The following is a 20,950-nucleotide window of genomic DNA, read 5'->3' on the forward strand; positions in this document are numbered from 1 at the left end:
CATGCAGCAGGGCAGTGGTACCCAGTGGTTAAAGGACCCCCCCATCCCTGTCAGTTGCATGCCCCCCGGCTCCCCCTCCGCTCCCAGCCCTCAGCCGCTTGTTACCAGGCAGACACCAAAACATACCCCGCCAATGACAAAGCAGAGCCAGCTTGTATCCGGGTAGAAAACCCAGCAGCGGCCAATTACATTAAAGAAAAACAAAGTATCCGGGCAGATCAGCAGCATGGGAGCCAATCAGAAAAAAAACAACCCCGACGACAGGGACTTTCCAGCCCCCGCTCCCCCCCTTGCTGCAAGTCTAGGTGGTTGCAAGGTACTTTCTTTTTCTGTTTTGCAGTTGCAAGTGGCACGTGCATATATGAGGGAGTTTTTATTTTTGCTCCCTCTTGGTTGAAAGGGGAAAAGCAGCCCACGTTGGAGGGAAGAAGCCAGGGCTTAAATATGTTGAACTTGGGCTCTCTCAAAGCTGGGCAGGAAACCTGGGACTGAAAGGAGAGGTTTGCAGTGGACCCAGAGCCTGGCAAGCCTGGCTGGGCGGTGCATGCTCTTTCCCAGGCACCCTCTGAGTCCTCTAGGCTGGCAGTTTTTTGTTTAAAAGAGCCTGAGATCTGAGAGTAGGTGAGTTTCCTTCGCTTGCTTTTTTCCCCTTCTTCCAGTCCCTTGCTTTGCAACCTTGCCAGGGCAGTGGGGAAGGGCTGGGGGGAGGCACGGAGCCCTCCCAGGAACTAGTTTTGCAACAAAACAATCCTAACAGCGGCCCAGGGATCTGCTTTGCCATCCCGGGCTTAGCTAGGAGGCAGGGGCTGGCATTTGCTAAAGGCAAAGCTGTCAGAGCTTGTGACAGTGCAGGTGGGCTCAGCCCCCACCTAGCTCTGGAAGTGCACGGGTGGCAAAATAACAGGGGCGAATTGTGAGACTTTGCCCCGAAAGAGGAGGTAACTCCCCATCCCTGGGAAATGAGGATTGGCTGGTCTGTGGGCATGGAGGGGCTGCGAATCCCAGCACATTTCGATATTTAAATCTCCCTCTTCCTGCTATTTTTCCCCTCTCCCTCTGGGCACCGCAGCCATTAATTGATTGTATTTTGGCGGCAGAAACTATCCCGGAAGAAGCCAAATAAAAAGCATATATCACAAAAGAGGCTGCCCCGAACTGGTGGTTTGCAACATGGTAGTGTTGTGGGAAGCTTTTTTGTATAGACTGATTGTTAAATTAGCAGCGATGCCTCTGGTTGCTGGCTTGTTCATGGTGTGCAGCACACGCCTGGCCTCTGCTGAATTCTGTCACTCCAGCGTGTAAAACTTTAAGGAAAAAGCTTATTGTCTTGCTAATGTGATGTGCCTTTTTTTTTCCTGTGGAAGAAGGGGAATATGGCAAGAGTATTAAATCCTTACCAGTCTTGGAGGGGGAGTGTCAGGGGCTGAGTCAGGACTCCCAGGTTTTGGCTCTGGAAGGGACTGTTTCCACTTCTGCCATTGATATGCTGTGCGGCCTTGGGCCCATCACGTAACATAAGAATAAGTTGTTATATGCAGGGGTTTAGGTTGTAGCCATGTTGGTCTAAGGACATAGGCAGACAAGGTTTCTTGGGTGAAATTGATATCTTTTATTAGACCAACCCAAATAGTTGGAGAAAAGTTACTAAGCAAGCTTTCGGGTTCAAAAACCTTTCATCAGGCTGAGGAAGTTTCAGCAGTTGGTGTGTGCTCTTCCTGGATGGAACGAAAAGTAAACAAGCCAGGGGCTGGGCTGGGCTGGGCTGGGGAGTCAGTTGCCAGGCAGATTATAGTGTATCAAAAATCCAGTGCCTATGTTTAGTCCATGATCTCTAGTATCCAGGAGGTTGATGAAATGGAGCTCATGGCTCGTCTCTGGGAAGTGTTGTGTAAGTTTCCCTTGAGGATCAGGACTGAGAGATTGGAGAGAGAGTGGCCCTTCTGTGAGAAATGTGCCCCCACCGGTAATTGGGTGTTTCTGTCTTTGATGGATTTCCGGTGTGTGTTCATTCAGGTGTGCAGTTGTTGTTTGGTCTCTCCTACATATCTTCCATCAGGGCATTTGGGGCATTGGATGAGGTATATTACATTTCTGGAGGTGCAGCTGTAAGATCCTGGGATGCTGATGGCTCTGTTGTGGGGTGCAGTGATAGTGGGGGTGGTGGAGATGTGGGGGCAGGTTTTGCATTTCTTGTCCTGGCACGGTCTGGATCCATTCGGTGTGTTCTGGGCTTGAGGAAGTTTGCTTCTGGTGATGAGGTTGGCGAGGTTCGGTGCTTGTTTAAAGGCTAGGATGGGTGGCTCTGGGAAGATCTTTTTAAGACTAGGTTCTCTGTCTAGTATGGGTTGCAATTTTTTGAGGATTTTCCATACAGGTTCAAGGGAGGGGTGATAGGTCATAAACAGCGGTGTGCAATTTGTGGGGGGTTTCTTCTGTACTGCAGCAGTTCTTCACGTGGTATCCAGGTGGCTCTTTCAAACGTGCGATCTACCTCTCTGGAGGAGTGTCCTTGTTGGGTGAAAGCCTTTTTAAGATTGGTGAGGTGGCGATCCCGGGTGTTCTCTTCAGTACAAATGCGGTGGTATCTGAGGGCTTGGCTGTATATCACAGCTTTTTTGGTGTGTTTAGGGTAATTGCTGGTTCTGTGCAGATATGTGTGTTGGTCGGTGGGTTTCTTGTATACTGTGGTCTGTATTTTACCCTTCTGGATACTGATCATCGTGTCTATAAAGGAGATGCTGGTGCTGGAGTATTCTAAAGGAAGTCGGATGGAGGGATGGTGATTGTTGAATTTCTGATGTTGGTATCCCACACCAGGAGGGCATCCAAGCCTACCTTACCCATCCCTTGAACCTACAAGAAAAACTACAGACCTTGTTCTCCCCACTACCTAACCCAGGGACTTTTTACATGCTCCCTAAAATCCACAAACAAGGGAACCCTGGCAGACCTATCATATCCAACCATGGGACCCTAACTGAAGAAATATCAGGTTTTGTTGAATCCATCCTAAAACCGCTTGTCACCCACAGAGCAAGTTTTGTCCAAGACACCACAGACTTGCTACGGAAACTTAAAAACATAGACCACCTTCCCAGCAACACACTCCTAGCCACCATGGACGTTACCAGCCTATACACCAACATCCCACACCAGGAGGGCATCCATGCCTGCCTTACATATCTACAGGAACAAGATTACAACCCAAAATACAGACCCAAAGATATCACTGAGCTTATTATACACTTCACCCTCACACACAACAATTTAACTTTTAATAATCAATACTTCCTCCAGACGATGGGAACAGCTATGGGCACTAAAATGGCCCCACAGTATGCCAACCTTTTTATGAGCCACCTGGAAGAAGACTTCCTCAAGAACTGCACCATCAAACCCTTGCTGTACTTACGATATATCGATGACATCTTCATCATTTGGAGTGAGAACCAGGAATCTCTACTTGAGTTCCACCAGAAATTCAACAGTCACCATCCCTCCATCCGACTTTCTTTAGAATACTCCAACACCAACATCCCCTTTTTAGACACAAGGATCAGTATCCAGAAGGGTAAAATACAGACCACAGTATACAAGAAACCCACCGACCAACACACATATCTGCACAAAACCAGCAATCACCCAAAACACACCAAAAAAGCTGTGATATACAGCCAAGCCCTCAGATCCCACCGCATTTGTACTGAAGAGAACACCCGGGATCGCCACCTCACCAATCTTAAAAAGGCTTTCACCCAGCAAGGACACTCCTCCAGAGAGGTAGATCGCACGTTTGAAAGAGCCACCTGGATACCACGTGAAGATCTGCTGCAGTACAGAAGAAACCCCCCACAAATCGCACACCGCTGGTTATGACGTATCACCCCTCCCTTGAACCTATACGGAAAATCCTCAAAAAATTGCAACCCATATTAGAAAAAGACCCTATTCTTAAAAAAATCTTCCCAGAGCCACCCATCCTAGCCTTCAGACAAGCACCGAACCTCACCAACCTCATCACAAGAAGCAAACTTCCTCAGCCCCAGAACACACCAAAAGGATCCAGACCGTGCCAGGACAAGAAATGCAAAACCTGCCAACACATCTCCACCACCCCCACTATCACTGCACCCCACAACAGAGCCATCAGCATCCCAGGATCTTACAGCTGCACCTCCAGAAATGTAATATACCTCATCCAATGCCCCAAATGCCCTGATGGAAGATATGTAGGAGAGACCAGGCAACAACTGCGCACCTGAATGAACGCACACCGGAAAACCATCACAGACAGAAACACCCAATTACCGGTGGGGGCACACTTCTCACAGGAGGGCCACTCTCTCTCCAATCTCTCAGTCCTGATCCTCAAGGGAAATTTACACAACACATCCCAGAGACGAGCCTATGAGCTCCATTTCATCAACCTGCTGGATACTAGAGATCAGGGACTAAACATAGGCATTGGATTTTTGATACATTATAATCCGCCTGGCAACTGACTGCCCAGCCCAGCCCAGCCCAGCCCCTGGCTTCTTTACTTTTCGTTCCATCCAGGAAGAGCACACACCGACTGCTGAAGCTTCCTTAGCCTGACAAAGGGTTTTTGAACCCGAAAGCTTGCTTAATAACTATTCTCCAACCATTTGGGTTGGTCTAATAAAAGATATCAAATTCACCCAAGGAACCTTGTCTGCCTATATCCTTAGACCAACACAGCTACAACCTAAACCCCTGGACTAAACATAGGCACTGGACTTTTGATACATTATAATCTGCCTGGCAACTGACTCTTCAGCCCAGCCCAGCCCCTGGCTTGTTTACTTTTCATTCCATCCAGGAAGAGCACGCAGCAACTGCTGAAACTTCCTCAGCCTGACAAAGGGTTTTTGAACCCGAAAGCTTGCTTAATAACTTTTCTCCAACTATTTGGGTTGGTCTAATAAGATATCAAATTCACCCAAGGAACCTTGTCTGTCTTGTTATATGCACACACCAGACTTTTTTTGCTGTCATTTATTTGCTGTTGTGATCGTGCCAGATGCCACAGTGAGTGTCATGGATTCTTTGTGCTTGGGGCTGTACAAACTCCTAGGTTGACACTTCAAGGTGCAGATCCCATTATGTAGTGGGTGCAGACCCTGTTGTAGGATCAGGGTCTGGAAGGAAAGTGTTGCAGGAGAAAATGAGGCTTCTGAATCTTTGGGGCCTTAATGACAGATATTGAAAGAGTCTGGGGATTAACTCAGCTGCTCTCAGATTCCAGCAAGGGCCATTGCCTTCAGCCTAACGTCGGCCAGGGGCTGTGTCTGGGCAGAGCCGGGCATTCACAGGAAGTACCTTGGACTTTCACAGGAGCACGGGACCAGAAGAGATCTCCTGGGCCAGCCTCTGACCATCACACGGAACTGCTTCAGGTAATCCCAGATGTAAATCTGTCAAGCTTCACGTTAGCACCAGTTAAGTTTTACTTCTACTTTTCCTGTTGGCCCCTGAACCTCCCTGCACTGCTGTTTAAAAACCAACTTGTACTTTCCAGCCTAGATTTCTCTCAGCTCACACCTGTTTGTTCTCGTGCCAGCATGTTCGTCCAGATTACATACCTTTTCTTCCTCCTAGGCATTTATGGCTGGCAGCAATTACAGACAGCAATCAGACCCCTCTCTGCCTTTGCTGTGCCAGGCTAAACAAAGCATGATCTTGTGGTCTCCTCTCCCTTGTGCTGATCACCCTGGCCCCCTTCCCTGCCCCTTTGAATTCTCTTTTCCTGGATATGGCTGACACAAGTGGTACCTGGGATTCCACTAAAGGACATACCTTGCTGGATACATCCTAGGGTTGTGTTTGCCAGGTCTTGGCCACATCCTGTTCGTGGCTCCTAGTGATCAGCTAATATATACCCACCTTTCTTCTCTTTTCTCATTCCCAACAGATGAGCACCTGCTTTGTAATGCTCTGTCTGTGTTACACTTCCCGCAGCAGGAGGTTCCAAACTTTTTTTCCTCTTTCCAGTGGAATTCTTCCTCCTCTTCTCTGCCTCAATTCTGCATGACCAAACAGCAGTGAGGAAGGGATGGTGGCAGGGGTGGATCACTCTATATGCCCCCTGTTCCCAGCACTCGTCTTCTGAAGCATCTGCTGCTTGGCACTGTCAGAGGGAGGGCGTTGGGCTAGATGGACCCAGTGTGGCTGCAGTTATGTTCTTGTAACCCTCTAGCCAGCTCCTCTTTGAGTGACAGAATCTCCAAGTTTTAGCACCCATGAAGATCGGATGCTTAAAGATAGATTTGGGGGACAGTGGTTAGACGCCCCAGCTTGGCAGAGTAGGTCTATTCTCCCAGGCTTTCTAGCTGACATAGGAACATAGGGCTGAGGGGAGCTTGTGGGTCACTGAGTCCAGTCCTTGCAGTTGCAGCTGTTTTGTCCAAAGGGTCTATAAGATAGATCGTCCACTCCAACCCCTGTCATATGTCACAGCCAGAAAGCACCTAATGAGAAAAGCCCCTGCCTTGAGCAGACAGCAGGGAAGTGCGGGGGTTGACAATGGCTCAGCCCTGGAGTAGCTGGAAAAACATGCTGAGATGGTGGTGGGAATTAAATTGGTGCCTGTGCAACAGAATGTGGCAACAGGATCCCTCTGGTTGTAGCCTTCCTGAGCCTAGACCTGCTGGTCACTTTGCCCCCAAGTGTGTGAGCAAGCACCAGCAGCCAACCCCCCGGCCACATCTCAGGGCCAGCTCTTCACCAACAAGCACAAATCACATTCTTTTCCCAAGTTGTTAGTTGGATTGTGGTAGCACGCAGGAGCCCCAGAGGCCGGGCACTGTACAGACATCTATCTCACAGTACCACTCTTCTGGCAGCTGCCTCATGAACAGTGCCTGGGTCACTCTGGGCTCCAGAATTTCACCCCCAAGCAGCGGGGCTGGTGGTGCTGAGCTTGGCTGAAGCCACCAGTGGTGGTTCTGCACCAGCTGGAAAGGGTCTGCATGGCGGCTGGCTGGGTTCTGATTGTCTTGTGTTTTCTCCCCCAGGCTCTAAACCTCATGCCATGGCGGACAACGAACTGAGTGCCAAGCTCTCTAAAAAGGGAAGTTTACCGCCTGGGAGTTCCCCGGGGGATGCCACTGAGCCCAGCATTCTTCTGCAGAAGCTGAAGAGCACCATCTCGTAAGGGCAACATTTTCCACTCTGTGGCAGGCTCCTCATTGTCCATGCACTCTGTACCAGTGTCAGCCACCAGCTTTGTAGCCTTACAGGGCTTGTCATAGTGTTGTCTATTACCTTGTACATCATTACTGTTTTCACTGCCATGGGCCTGGGAGCTCTCCATTAGAGCCCAGCACCCTGGTTGTCAGAGCGACACTGAACACCTGGCCCCAAAAAGATGCCCACCCCTTTGCAAGATAGGTATAAAATGTATTGGGAGCACATGGAGGTCCCCAGCAGAGTTGGGGCTGTCCCAGAGTGTTGTGTGGATACGTAGTGCAGCTTTCAGGCTGCATAGGCAAGAGATGGGGAGAGGAAGAGCAGGCACAGTGAGGGGAGGGACTTGGTAGGGGTGTCTGGCATGAGCCATGAGCAGAATCCAGGTCTCCTGAGTCCCAGCCCAGTGCTCTACCCTGCAGGACTGCATGCCCATTTTGCACTCACTTTATATTGGTGTGAATGGCTGTGGGAGGCCCAGGGGCAGGGGGTAGGGATCAGGTCCATGGTCCAGAAATACTAGCATGCAAAAAGGGTTTGCTGTGGCGCAGTTAAGGTGGCTGTGGCCATGGGTGTGTGCACAGACATCCCCCTTCCCCTTAATCCCACAGCAACAAGGAAGTGAGCACTCGGCAATATAAGACAAGCCAGGCCACTCAGCAGCACACACCCAGCTGACTCCTCTACTCCTGGGCACACACCTCAGCATCCAGCCCAGTCCATGCACTTCAACCTTATCTCTGCCCCATTGCCTCTTCCTGCTTCATGCCCCTTTGTTACCACATCACCTCTCTGAGACCTTACCAGTAGTGAATGGTGATGTACACAGTGTCGTCTGAAGAGGGGGTTGATTTGGCAACAGAGTGATGGGCAGGAGTGTAGAGGCACAGCACAAGTGTGGCATGTGGGCTGTGGGCTGGCAAGGTGCATGCCAGTGGGTGGAGCAGAGGTTATGTCCTGTGAGAGACCCGATGAAGAATGCCTTGCATTTGAAAGCTTGTCTGACTCTATCCCAACCATGCAGTTGGTCCAATAAAAGAGATCACCTACAAAAATTCTTGCCTCTTGTGTAATGCTTGGACCATTGTATCTGCAACATCATTCCTCTCCAGCACTACCACTAAATGAACTAGTAATTTAACTCCTGAGTTCACCTCTCAGCTCTGGGAAAGGGACTGGAACTGGGGTGGGCTAATTATGGCCTGCAGGCTGGATCTGACCTGCCAAGGAATTCTGTCCAGCCTGTGGCAGATCCCTCAGCCCCACCTGGCCCAGTTGCAGGGGGTAGCCTGGGCTGTGGCATGTGCAGCTGATCCTACCACCCACAGGCGCTTGGCAGGGCAGGGGTGGCATCACAGCCTAACCTTGCTCTTGTGCCCAGGCACCCTGGCCCATCTCCACCCCACATCCATGGAGACAGACCTGGGACCCCCGTGGGCAAAGTGCACTCAGCTGGGTGGATGGGATGGAGCTGTGGGCAGGTAGGGAGTGGTGTTTGGGAGTGGGCGCTGTGCAAACATGCAGGTGGGAGCACTCCTGTTTCTTCCAGCAACCCACAAGCAGCCTTCCATTCCCTGGAGTTGGGATAGCAATGGGAAAGCTCCACAACAGCCACCACTGACTGTCGTTTTGTGCTTGTATTTTCAACAGCAAAATGGTGCAGAACAAAGTCGATAGCATTCTGGTGAGTGTCTTTGGGAGCATTTGGGGGGTTGTTACTGTGCCTAAGTGTACTGGATGGTGCACTTAGTCACATTGTTGGCTCTACCATTGTTGGCTCCACATGCTGTCCTGCCTCTTCCTCTGTCCAACTGATGCTTTGATTAAGGAGAGACTTGCCTGTACTATGCCTGAGTGGGTCAGTTCAGCAGTTCTGATGCTCCCAGATGCCACCTCAAGAATTAATGAGAACCCCATGCCCTCCCCTTACTGCCCATGATGGGTTCAGCACAGCAGTGTTGTGTTAGGCTGTGTTGCATGTCGTGCTACGTGTTGTGCTAGCAACAGCATAATTCCTTCCTAGTGCCTTTGGAGCTCAGTTAATGCCCTGATTCATGGATTTGTATTAACCCTGCCCATCACTGCCCCTTGCAGTGCTGTGAACTACTAATGGTCGTAAAACCATGCCAGCTAAAACCCCTCTTTTCCTAACTGAAAGCAGCAAGATATTTTACCTTCTGGCCATTTTCTCACCTCTTTCAATCTTTGACCCCTTTGTTCTTTCCACCCCTTGCTCCCCCTTAACCATGGCAAACAATAGCAAGATGTGCAGAAATTTTCGGACAACGACAAACTCTACCTGTACCTGCAGTTACCATCTGGTCCGAGCTCCGGGGAGAAAAGGTTAGTAACAGACCAAGATACCTCCTTGGGTTCAGGCTTTGGGCAGACTGGGGTTCAGTAGTCAGAGCAGAGAGATTGGGAGACAAGATCCTTGGGCACTGGTACTGGTTCTGGGATCTGGGATTTTAATGGGGAGAGCAGAAAGCTTGGAGTTCTGTGCCTAGCTCTGTGGTGGGATGTGGCCAACTGATTAGTCAGTTGAGAATTAGGACTCTTGGCTTCAAGGCAAGGTGCTGCCATTCCTTCCCTGAGCAATTGCTGGCATTTCCCTTGATGCTGTCTCCATCTGGGCGGGCATGGCTGTAAGTCACTGAAAAATGTCCATGATCTGATAGTTGCTGCAGACAAATTTCCATCCTCCTATTTGCCTAACAGCAGCCTGCCACTGCCTTGCCCTCCTGTTGTCCTGATGCTGACACTGGCGATATCTAACTGATGCTTTCTTTAATTGCATCATCTCTGCTGACCTGATTGTTCGGGAGCAGCAGCCTGGACCTGAATTCGCTGAACACTGCAGAGCACATGCACGCATGCAACTGGATCCGGAACCACCTGGAGGAGCACACAGACACCTGCCTGCCCAAGCAGGATGTGTACGATGCATACAAGTGAGTGTGTGTCTAGGGCACAGGGCACCTCTGTGCAGGCTGTGGCTGTTGCTGCCTATTGCTGTAAGCCACCCTGATCTCACAAGTGAGGCAGGGCCTAGTTGTATCAGAGCTTGGATGGAGAGTGGACCAGGAAAGCCCAGAATGCTGTAGAAGGGGGTGGTATATTTAAGGGACAGTGCTCATTCCTCTGGGTCAGTAGTAAATCAGAGTCAGACCACAGCACTGCTAGAGAAACGAAACTCTTGAATGTCTTTGTTCTTTAAAGATGCAATGGTGCTTTCTTTTGTAGTGAGGTCTAAGACTCTGCTCTTTGGAGTCTTGTTGTCCTGAGTTTGCATAGCACCTGGCACCTGGGGTCCTGCGTCAACATGAGGGCTCTCAGGGGCCACTACAGTACAGAGGTCAATAAATCCCAGACAGCTTCATGCTCCTCTTGGGATGCTCAGCCTTATTAAATTCCCCAAGACCTTCCAGCTCCATGCAAGATCTAGGCCAAGGTGGCAGAGGTCTCAGGGTATTGGCTTGGGATATGGGACTGGTAAATCAGAAAAGCTGCCTAGTGCAAGGTGAGAATCCACAAGAGTACAGGAAAGGAGGAATTTAACTCAGGCTTCTGTTGTTAGGGAAGTGGTTCTCAAACTAGGAGGCCAGACCTCAAACGGGATCACAGGAGTTACAGGTGGGGTCATGAGGCCCATAGAAATCCATTGGAAGAGTTGGTCTCACATACCCAGAAGGATGGGAACCTCTACATCAGGGTGAAACCCACTCCCTGCTTACCGCGTCTTGGTCTCTGTCTCTCCCTGCAGGCGCTACTGTGATAACCTTTGCTGCCGCCCTCTGAGTGCAGCCAACTTTGGGAAGATCATTCGGGAGATCTTCCCACACATCAAAGCCAGGAGATTGGGAGGACGCGGACAATCAAAATATCCTTGAGTACTAAAGAGCTGCCCATGACAGGCTTGAGAAGTAGGCCATGCAAAGGGCTGGTGTCACTTTAGCTTGGAGTGGGAAGTGCTGCCTATTTTTTAAAGGGCTTCAAAACAGAAGTGAATTGAAAAGTTCAGTTTTTTATTTGACATTCCGCTGTGTTGCTGCAATGGGTGGTCTAGCAGCTGCAGCAAGGCAGTGGGTGTCAGGGCTCCTGGGTTCTCCTCTCAGCTCTGGGAAAGGGACTGGAATCTAGTGGCTGGAGCAAGGGGCCTTATGTTAGGGTGCCTGGGTTCTTTCTTATAAACAAACAGTAGTTTGCAAAGTTCTTGGAAGTTTTCTAGCCAAAAAAAAGTCTTTGCATCTCTTGCAAGTGGCTGGAGTTTGTCTTGAAGTCCTGGCACTTACAGTCATGCAGTGACATGAGAGGCACATCATGTGACTTGACCAGCTGCCACCTCCCCTGGAAAGTTTCTAGCTCTTGTGATTACAGATAGTATTTGGAAGATGTAATTCTTGAAGGCCCCAAGAGCTGGCAGCATGGAACAGGAACTCCCAATGTACAGTTTTACAAACCTGGTCTTTGGGCTTGGGTGGGAGGGCTCTGCTCAGGAGTTTTGACCACTGGAATTTTCTGATGCTGTAGTCTGCAGAGCACTCAGGGATCCTTTAAGTAAAAGTGCTAGGGAAGCAAAAGTCTTATTATTAGTGAGGGGAGACTTGGGTTAGCACATGGGCAGGAGGAAGTGAAACAGGCAGGGAGCTGCCTGGGCTGGTGTGGAACTGAGCAGGCCACAGGCTGCGCTGCAGTAAGAGACAAGAGGGGGCCTGATCCCTTATGCTAGATAGATTGGAGGTGGCAGGAGGCACCTTGTTCATGGGCGTGCAGTGACCTCTTGAGCTTCTCTTCCGCTCATATCTGCTGCTGCAACGTGGTGGGTATGTTCCATCTGCCCTTAACTTGCCCACACGTATTGCTACAGTGGGATCCGGAGGAAGACAGTGGTCAGCATGCCACCTCTGCCCAGCCTGGACCTCAAAGTGACAGAGACTGTAAGTGTTCTTCTGGCATGGTTTAGTGCCCGCTGAGGTGTTGGGGCTTAATGCCCATTTTATGGAAATGGGAGGTGTGGCAGGCCAGTAGGGGGTGCTCCTGCGTTGAGCCACCCACCTCACTGTGCCCGACTACCTTCCAGGCTCCGAGTGCCTCCCTGGGGGCACCTCAAATCTAGCCAACCCCCTTTTTGGAGCACACCTGCTAGCCTGGGGGAAACACCGCCACCCCCCACGTCTGGCCTGATCCTGGCACTGTGTTCCCTGGGAAACACGGGCCTAGTAGTCCTTGAGGGTACTTGACCCACTACAAGAACTTGGGGTGCTTCCCTGAGTCTGAAGCACAAGTAGTGGTCTCCCTTAGTCAGCCGAACAAAGGAGACCCCAAGACATAATCTAGGCCCCTCTCCCAATAAGTCTCCCAAGCTAGGTACAAAGGAGAACTTTATTGGTTACAAGGAGTAGGTTTGAAGTAGGGTACAGGGTAGAGCAATATCAGAGAAATCCCATAGAGCAAACCAGGGTGGCTGAGGTAGCCTTTGATCACGCATCTGAGTTACCGCAAGCTATATATCTAGTTAGATCTCAGGTAGCTTACTCACAAGCATCATCCAGAGGCAGGTGGAGATTCTCTCTGGAGGCAGGCAGTTCCTTAATCATGAGTTTTGAGAGAGAGCAAGTTTCAGATAGATAGTCCAACTTCTCTCTCCCTCTGAGTTTTCATCATGGTTACTGCCCCTCCTCTTGGGCAGTCCTTAACTTATATAGACCTTATGAGCTCATTTACCTGGTCCAATGGAGGCCAGCACCTGTTGGCTGCCAGCCAACCAATTTGAAATGCATCACTGGTTGCCGGGTAGACTGGCAGGGTCTCTAGCCCCCTCCCAGTCAGGTTGGCATTGCTTAGAACAATAGGATGCATAAGCCCCCACCCAGGTGTGTGATGCCAGTCACGTAGGCAGAGGGAGCAGGTTTGCCCCCCCCCCCAGGAATGTATCCAGCTCTGGTTACAACTCAGTGTCACCTGAGAGAGGGAATGTCTGCCCTCTGCAGGGACCATGCTAACCAAATTGTCACATAGCAGAGTTTTTGGGGAGAGACAGAGGTGGCATTCTGCCACAGGAGGCTCCTCCCTAGCTTGCTCCTGCGGCCATATGGCTGAGGGCAGGCAAAACTTGGGGATATCTGAACCCCAAGCTTCCAGGCTTGGGCCTGCACGTAGGATGCCTGCCAAAAGACATTGGAAATATCTGGAGCCCCTGGTGGGGGTGGAGGATGTTTGCTGGTTGTAGGGCCACTTTTTGACTGACTCATGGATTTGAACCTGATTTGGCTTGGCACACAAAAAATTTCTTTAAAAAAAAAAAAAGTCCTTCAGGAATGCTACACCCACAGATGGACAGAGCTTTGGGTACTTGCTCTGTGCTCCTAGGCTCCTGCTTGGGGAGGGGAGATGGTTCTCAGCTTATCTCTGTGGTGTAATCCCACTAGAGGAGGGGCTATGAGGTCTTATACCTGTATGGGCTGTTGACTGTGGGGGACTAGGGTGGTCCCAACTCAACCCTGTCTGACTCAAGGGAGGATAAATATTTCATCCTACACCCTTCCCTCCTCTGCCATTGGTGGCAGGGATTTGAGGGCACCTCTAGCCCCACCTTGTCTGGGCTTAGCAGTGGCACAGGGAGGCTTGCCATTGGTTGATGTGATATCACTGGATCTACCCTTGGGATGATCTCAAGCCCTGGGCTAGTGTAGGCAGAAGTGGTTGGTGCAGATTGGGAGCATCCCATGAACTCAGGGGCCCACCCATGGGTTGCACATGTGTAGGCTGGGGAGCTCTGCAGGGCCTCTGACTCTGCCTCCCTCCCCACAGCAGTTGGAGCGGATGGACCTGGTGCACTCGTGCAACGACGCGGTGATGGACGCAGCCTGTGCCCTGACCTGCGACTGGGCCGAGAAGATCCTCAAGCGGTCATTCAACAACATCGTGGAGGTGGCGCAGTTCCTCATTCAGCAGCACCTCATCAGCTCACGCTCTGCCAAGGCCGACCTTGTCATGGCCATGGTGGTCTCAGGTGGGTCCCGCTCACGGGTCCTGCCTGCTTGGGCAGGTGGGGAGACCTGTTGCTCTACCCGGGGGTCACCCTACAATCCTTCTTGATAATCATTTCAGCCAGTCATTGGCTACTGATCCCAGGTTCCCCAGCCACTGATGGGACAAAGCCCATCTAAGACCTGCCCACTTCCCATGATCTGTGAATCTTTGGGATTAACTCTTTGTCGTGGAAACACACGCAGCATACTTTTGGGTCAGGTCAGCAGAAGCTTTTATTTAAAAGAAACTACAGCTGTAGGGGGGACTCCAAAGTTACATGGATCTCCCAAGCACTTGGAAGGGGTTCTCCCCCAAGAGCAAAATCAGGAGGCTTATATACTTTTTAATAGTCGCTTACAACTCACGTGATCATATAGTGAAATTAGCTAGGAAAGCAGCTATAAACATTACTTTATTACTTCTTTGCTGTAATCAGGATGGGAACTTATGGGGGAGGCAAGGTTAGTTCACATACTTCTTTCTTGCACCTGGAAATTAGAGTTGTACATACTTTTTGCTAATTTTAAGGCCACGGTGAGCGAAGCAGTTGCAGAGGAGTTACAAAGAATAAACACTTTCCCTTATCTGTTCTACTGTATAGAGCCAGCAATTTTCCACAAAGCAGTTATGTCATCTTATAACTCAAATGATCAAAGTTTAAGGCATTTATTTTTTCTGATTCCACAGTCCCCCCTTTGAAACTATTTAGTCTCACTTTAGCCTTAAACTTCCATTCTTATGAGTTTCTTTATTTCATCATGCAGCCTTTTATGTTTTTCGGCCTTGTCATGGCCATGGTGGTCTCAGGTGGGTCCTGCTCACAGGTCCTGCGTGCTTGGGCAGGTGGGGAGACCCGTTGCTCTACCCAGGGGTCACCCTACAATCCTTCTTGATAATTATTTCAGCCAGTCATTGGCTACTGATCCCAGGTTCCCCAGCCACTGATGGGACAAAGCCCATCTAAGACCTGCCCACCTCCCATGGTCTGTGAATCTCTGAGATTAACTCTTTAATGTTTGAATCACTCTAAACGCTCCTAGGGGGAGCACAGGGAAAGCACAAAGGGCACACAGGCACCATAAGAACTACATTTACTGGGTCAGACCATAGATCCATCTTGCCCAGTTTTCTGTGTCACACAGTGGCAAAGAGCAGATGCTGACCTGAAAGGGAAAGTGAACTGGGTCTGACCAGGGTTTTTTTCCACTGTTCTAATTCAGAAGCTATGGCCTTGTCTCCAGTGCTCAATACCTCCTTATGTCCCTTTCTTCCAAGAATGTGTTAAGTCCCTTTTGAACCTGGCTAAACTTTTGTTTTCTCCCTTTAAAAGACCAAGTGAGTTGGGGGGAAAAAGCTAAAACACCTATGAAAATCCAACCTACAGGCAGCTGCCCACCTCCAACAGCCTAGTGAACCAGCACAGTTGTGAAGCTGGGCATTATGTTGCAAGCTTTGGCTTTGCTCCTGTGTTCAGGCCCATGCATAGTGGGGTTTGGCTGGTGAACAAAACTCAGGAAGCAAAACTGATTCTACATCACTTGCGCACAGCAAAAGTTACTCTAGTTGTACTGAAATGACCATCTTCCTTCTCTGCATTTTTGCAGCACCTTTGGAACTGGCTTCAAAGCTGGGCCTCTGAAACATTATTGCATTACAAGTTATGCATAATAATGACAAAGTGGTATAGCTTTGCCCATGACTGGAGCACTCTTATTACCCTCATTATATTGGGTGGCTAAAATGTGGTTATACCAGCATAAGGTGCCACACAACTTCCCATAAGGGAAGAATTTGCTGGTGTGGAGAGCTGGGGCGGAAGAGGGAGAGGAACAGGGACTGTCTGAAAGTGGAATATATGTGTATGTGTGTTTGCATATAGCTATGTACAGGTAGCTAGCTAGATAGATGCAGATGTGGATATAGATGTCTTGCATATGACATGCACTGCATTTAAAAAAGCAGCTGCTGGAAATTGAGAGGCACGTTTTAAGTGATAAAATACGCTAATAGCATGTGCTGCTCAGGCCTCTGGTCAGGGTCGGGGTGGGAAAGAAAGTAACACCATACTTGTACCCCAGGCTCCCTAGCTGCTACCTGGGGACAGGTTCACTTTGTCCTGAAAGAAGCTTTTCCTTCAGAAGCTGCTGTTGACTCAGCAGGAGCTGTCCCAGTCTTGGCTCTTCTGCATTTCTAAAGCAGGGGCTGGGGCAGAGGCTTCTGCTAGATGCATTGGGTAGGCCCTCAGCTGACTGCAGGCACTGCTGGCTGCCTACCCAGACCCAATCTGAGACGAGGGGACAGGCATTTTGCTCAGCTGGTAGCACCTGCAGCACCATGCAGCTGAGGATTAACAGAATAGCCCCCACTGCAGCTGCCTGTGTTTCCATGGGAAGATGCCATACTTGCCATTATTTTCAGAGAACAAGGTGTTTATGATATTTTGTACTGGAGCAGCTGTGGAGTTGGGGGAGCTTACCCCAAAGCTTTTCCAGTGGTTCTCCCAACTATACAGATAGTCCAGTAAAAAACATCACACAAAATACTTGTTTCTCAGACCATTGTGGCTACACCAACACTCTGATCCTACTGCATGGTTTGCAACGAAAGATCCTTTTTTCTTCATTCTGCCTTTCCAAAACAAGATGTGTATCTTATTCAGGGGCATGTTGTGAGAAAATATAATATTCCCTTGGAGTCGCACACAAAGGATTGTATTGCCTGAATTACATCCTTAAAGTTTCCCTCCTGTTCCAGTATAGTCATGGTGTCCAGGCTCTGCTTTGGCCAGGCCTCTGTAGAGGCTTTGCTAATCAGAGAACTCACTGTCACAGTGAGGGAAGGGCACTGGGAGGGGAGGATGGGACTGGTGGGGGGTGCTAGCCCAGGAGCTGGAGGACCCAGTTTCCATTCCAGGCTGTCTGGGTGATCCTGGGCATGTCATGCCAGCTCTGGGTATCCTCCCCTGTCTATACAGCACTGCCAGGGGTGAACTGCAATATGGATGGTGAGGGGCTGCTTTGATGGGAACAGTTGTAGAATCATAGAACAGCAGGCTGGCAGGGCCCCCAGGAGGTCACACCTAATCCAGCAACTTGCCCTAGGCAGGACCAGCCCTATCTAAACCATCTCAGTTTGTCCAACCAGCTCGTAAAAACTACCAAGGCTGGAGGTTCCATAGCTTCTCTGGGTGTCTGCTCCAGTGCTGAACCACCATATGATTCAAGGGAAATGTATTCTAAATTTCATTGGCACAATTGAAGACACATACTCATTGCCCTGGCCTCTGGAGTCATAGAGAATAGTCTATTTTCATCCTCTTTATAATCACCACTCAGGTATTGGAGAGAGTTCAGAGGAGGACAGTGAAAATGGTTTGGGGGCTGGGGCATGTGACATGGTTAGGGGGCTGAGGGCACTGGACTTACTTAGTCTGGAGAAGAGAAGACTGAGGGGAGATTTAATAGCAGCTTTCAGCTACCCAAAGGGGGGTTACAAAGAGGACGAAACAAAACTGTTCTCTATGATAGTAGACGATAGAACAAGGAGCAACGGTCTCAAGTTGCAACAAGGGAAGTTTAGGTTAGATATTAGGAAAAACTCTCTCATTAGGAAGGTAGTGAAGTGTGGAATCTCCATCCTTGGAGGTTTTTAAGACCCAGCTAGATAAAGCCTCAGTTGGGATGATCTACTTGGGGCTGGTCCGGCTTTGAGCAGGGGTTGAACTAGATGTGACCTCCTGAGGTCCCTTCCAACCCTCATTTTCTGTGATTCTATTAGTGGTATCAAAATCTCCCTCTTGTTTGTTTTTTCTTCTTTAGACTACATACTCCCAAGCCAAACAGCCAGCGTTCATTGGCCAGCCTGCAAAAATAATAGGCCAAGAGCAGGCAGGATGGAAACTAAATAGGATGAATTTATTTCATGTTCAGCTGTAATCATTTCAGGCAGGGTGGATTAAATGGAAAAGTAGAATGTAGGTTGATGGCCCCCTTTACAAACATCCACGTCTCCGTTTCTCATCCTTTCGTTATATAGAAAGCTCAGATAATATCCACAAAGAAAATCAGACCCCCCAGACATCCAAGAAGAATGAGCTGGAAACACCAGACAGCACAGTCAAGAACCAGCTACAGGTGAGAAAAGTCTGGCACTGAAGGAAATGACCCCCTCCGAACATGGCTTGTGATGGGGGACAGCAAGGTGGGATGAGCCTCTGCTTGGCACTTGGCCTGGAAAGGAATCAGAGGAGTGAGTGGAGCAAGGGGGCCTGGGAGCTGGGGCTCATGGGTTCTGTTGGAAGCTCTGGTAAGAAATACAGTCGAAGGCCAAAAGGTTGGGAGTCAGGACTCCTGGGTTCTGTTTCCAGCTCTGGGAGGGAAATAAGATCTCATGACTGGAGTAGAAAGCAATGGACTCCTAGGCTCTCATTTAACTTCTGCCACTGTTGGTGGGATTGTGGATGCATTAGTTTTTTGCAGAGGGAGAGGCTGACGCATAGAATGGCACAAGCTAAGCATTTGACTATACTATATAGTTGGGTGAGAAGCTGGCCTCGTTCAAGGCTGTGGAGACAGGCGTGGCCTATCTGTGCTGATGCTTCTTCTGGCAACATCTGTCTGTCTTTGCCTGCAGAGCAAAAAGGAGAGTAACTCGAAAGCCTCTGCCCTGCCCCGAGCTGAAAAGAAGAAGCCCCCTGAGGCTCCCAAGCAGGTGAGAAGACCTCAAGTCAATGCCTTGGTAGCTCGCCTGCCCCTTCTCCTGCCACGCATCGAGCCCGGGGACAGAGTGATGGCACCAGGGGCCCAGGCTGTACGCTCTTCCCCTCCTGTCCTGGCACCCAAGATTACTGCTGCACCCGTCGGGGGTGCAGTCAAGGTGGCCACCCTGCCGCTGCCTGTGGGCACAGCCTCCTCCTCGCTTCCCATTAGTATGGCACCGGGTGTGAATGGGGCAGCTGGGTTGGTCAGCCAGCAGGCGGCGGTGCCTGTGATCAACATGATCCTGCCCAATGTGCCACCTACAGTGGGCATCCCGGCTGCTGAAATCCCTGCCAACCCTAAGAGCACAACCAATGGTGACGGGCACAGTCCCAGGAAGACCAGTGATGGGCAGGCTTGCAGCCTGCAAGAGGCTACCAGAATCAAGGGGATCAAGCGGCCCCCAGAACCGCCCAGCGAAGGTGCCACCCTGAGGAGGAAGCGTGGACGGCCCCGGAAGAAGCCAGATGAGGTGGAGGCCCCGTCGCCAGACAAAGGGAGCAGTGTGGAGGAGACACTGTCTGGCTCAGAGGAGGGGGCTGCTCCTGAGGAAACAGGTGGGAGCAATGGCCTTGGCTTCAGGGCCAGCCATAGCGAGACAGCACACACAGGGAGCTTGTTCATCTCGGGTGGGAACAAAGGGTGGCCCAGGCCTCCTGCTGGAGAGACAGAAGGGCATCACGTGGAAGACCAATGTAATGCCAAGGAGGGAGGCAGCCCGCCTGCTGCCAGCACCAGTGCCAACCACATCAAGTGCAAGGGGGAGAAGGCCTCGGAGACCTCCCAAGTGAGCGTCATCCAGGACGGCAGGTCGGGGGTTAAAGCCCAAGGGAAAGCTGGTGCCCAGGACACTGGGACAGAGGCTGAGCTGTGCATACAGGTGAATCCTGGTGAGGCTGGGCAGGCACCGGAAGGAGGTTCTTCAGTCACAGTAGCAGGATCCTGGGACCCTTCAGCAGGAAAAGCTCCCTTCAACACTCCACTGGGAGATGCCAAGCCGAAGAGTCTGGGGAAGAGCCCTACCTCATCACTGCCGGTGCCCCCCTGTCACTCCCCTGGTAACAGCACTGTGCCTCTCAACACTAGGAGCCCTGTGGAGCTGCAGTTGGACAGGGCCAGGTCCCCCCTGGCCTTGGAGAGGGCTTCTGCATGCTCAGACAGGGCAAGTAAGGACAGAGCAGTGACTAGCCAACAAAGGTCTCTGCTTCCCATGGGCTCCAGAGCACACAGCCCACTGCAGACAGCCCCTGAGCTTGCTCCCTGCAATGCAAAGTCCTCAGCCAGCCACACTTTATCTGCACGTCGCTAGTCTCACAGCCACCAGACCTGTGACCCAAGTACAAGCGCCCCATCCCAGCAGGCACCTCATGGGGAGAAGGACACAGGAGCTTCACTCCTTCACCTGCCACTGCTGCTTTCCTCACTGCAGATTAGCCCCATCCACCTTCTGCTGCCCGGCTATTAAAGAAACCCAAAGAAACCCATCCTTGCTGTGTGGTTGGTATGATGGGCAGCATGATGTCCCCACTGACTCTAGGAACTGGGACAGCGTACCTCTGCTTTGGTTTCCTCCCGGGGGAAGTGGTGTAGCTTCTGCATGTCAGACAGATCTGATGCATAGGGAGCTATTAGCTCACAAGTGGCTCGGGTGTCCTTTTGCCTCTGTGGCCATTCATGGTCAGTGTGATGCCACTAAGAACTGCTCATGGGTCCAGCACTTGTGGGCTCAAGCTTTAGCATCCTTGCACCAGCACGGTGTGCACTGAATCCAAAACGTGGATGAAGCCTCACACCCTGCCCAAAAGCCCTCTTGGCTGGTGGGACATCTCCAAGGTCCCAGGGAGGGTTAGTGGTAGAGTTGCCAGAGCTGTTCTGCTCCCAACTCCTGTCCAGTGCTCTGCATGCTACGTTGCCCTGGTCATAGTTATCATAGGGCCTGTGGGTCAGGGCTGGCC

At 50.6% G+C, this 20,950-nt stretch overlaps 1 protein-coding gene across 5 annotated transcripts; it reads left to right on the forward strand.

Moving 5' to 3' along the window:
- The first annotated feature begins 219 nt into the window (after positions 1 to 219).
- Positions 220 to 20,479, forward strand: RFX5 (regulatory factor X5). 5 transcript variants are annotated; one of them, XM_014597779.3, is made up of 11 exons: positions 220 to 316; positions 5,356 to 5,417; positions 7,035 to 7,170; positions 8,857 to 8,890; positions 9,467 to 9,549; positions 10,035 to 10,157; positions 10,970 to 11,086; positions 12,062 to 12,143; positions 14,017 to 14,218; positions 18,274 to 18,371; positions 18,871 to 20,479. In XM_014597779.3, exons 3-11 carry the CDS (start codon positions 7,052 to 7,054, stop codon positions 20,302 to 20,304), a joined length of 2,292 nt encoding a protein of 763 aa, XP_014453265.1. In that variant the 5' UTR covers positions 220 to 316; positions 5,356 to 5,417; positions 7,035 to 7,051; the 3' UTR covers positions 20,305 to 20,479. The 5 variants fall into 5 exon arrangements, with proteins under 5 accessions (XP_014453265.1, XP_006274696.1, XP_014453263.1 ...); XM_006274634.4 differs by lacking the exon at positions 220 to 316 and adding an exon at positions 323 to 621 and having other exon boundaries at positions 5,250 to 5,417; XM_014597777.3 differs by lacking the exon at positions 220 to 316 and adding an exon at positions 323 to 621 and having other exon boundaries at positions 5,260 to 5,417.
- The last annotated feature ends 471 nt before the right edge of the window (positions 20,480 to 20,950 follow it).

The sequence above is a fragment of the Alligator mississippiensis genome, chromosome 15 (assembly GCF_030867095.1).
Source record: "Alligator mississippiensis isolate rAllMis1 chromosome 15, rAllMis1, whole genome shotgun sequence".
NCBI lineage: Eukaryota > Metazoa > Chordata > Crocodylia > Alligatoridae > Alligator > Alligator mississippiensis.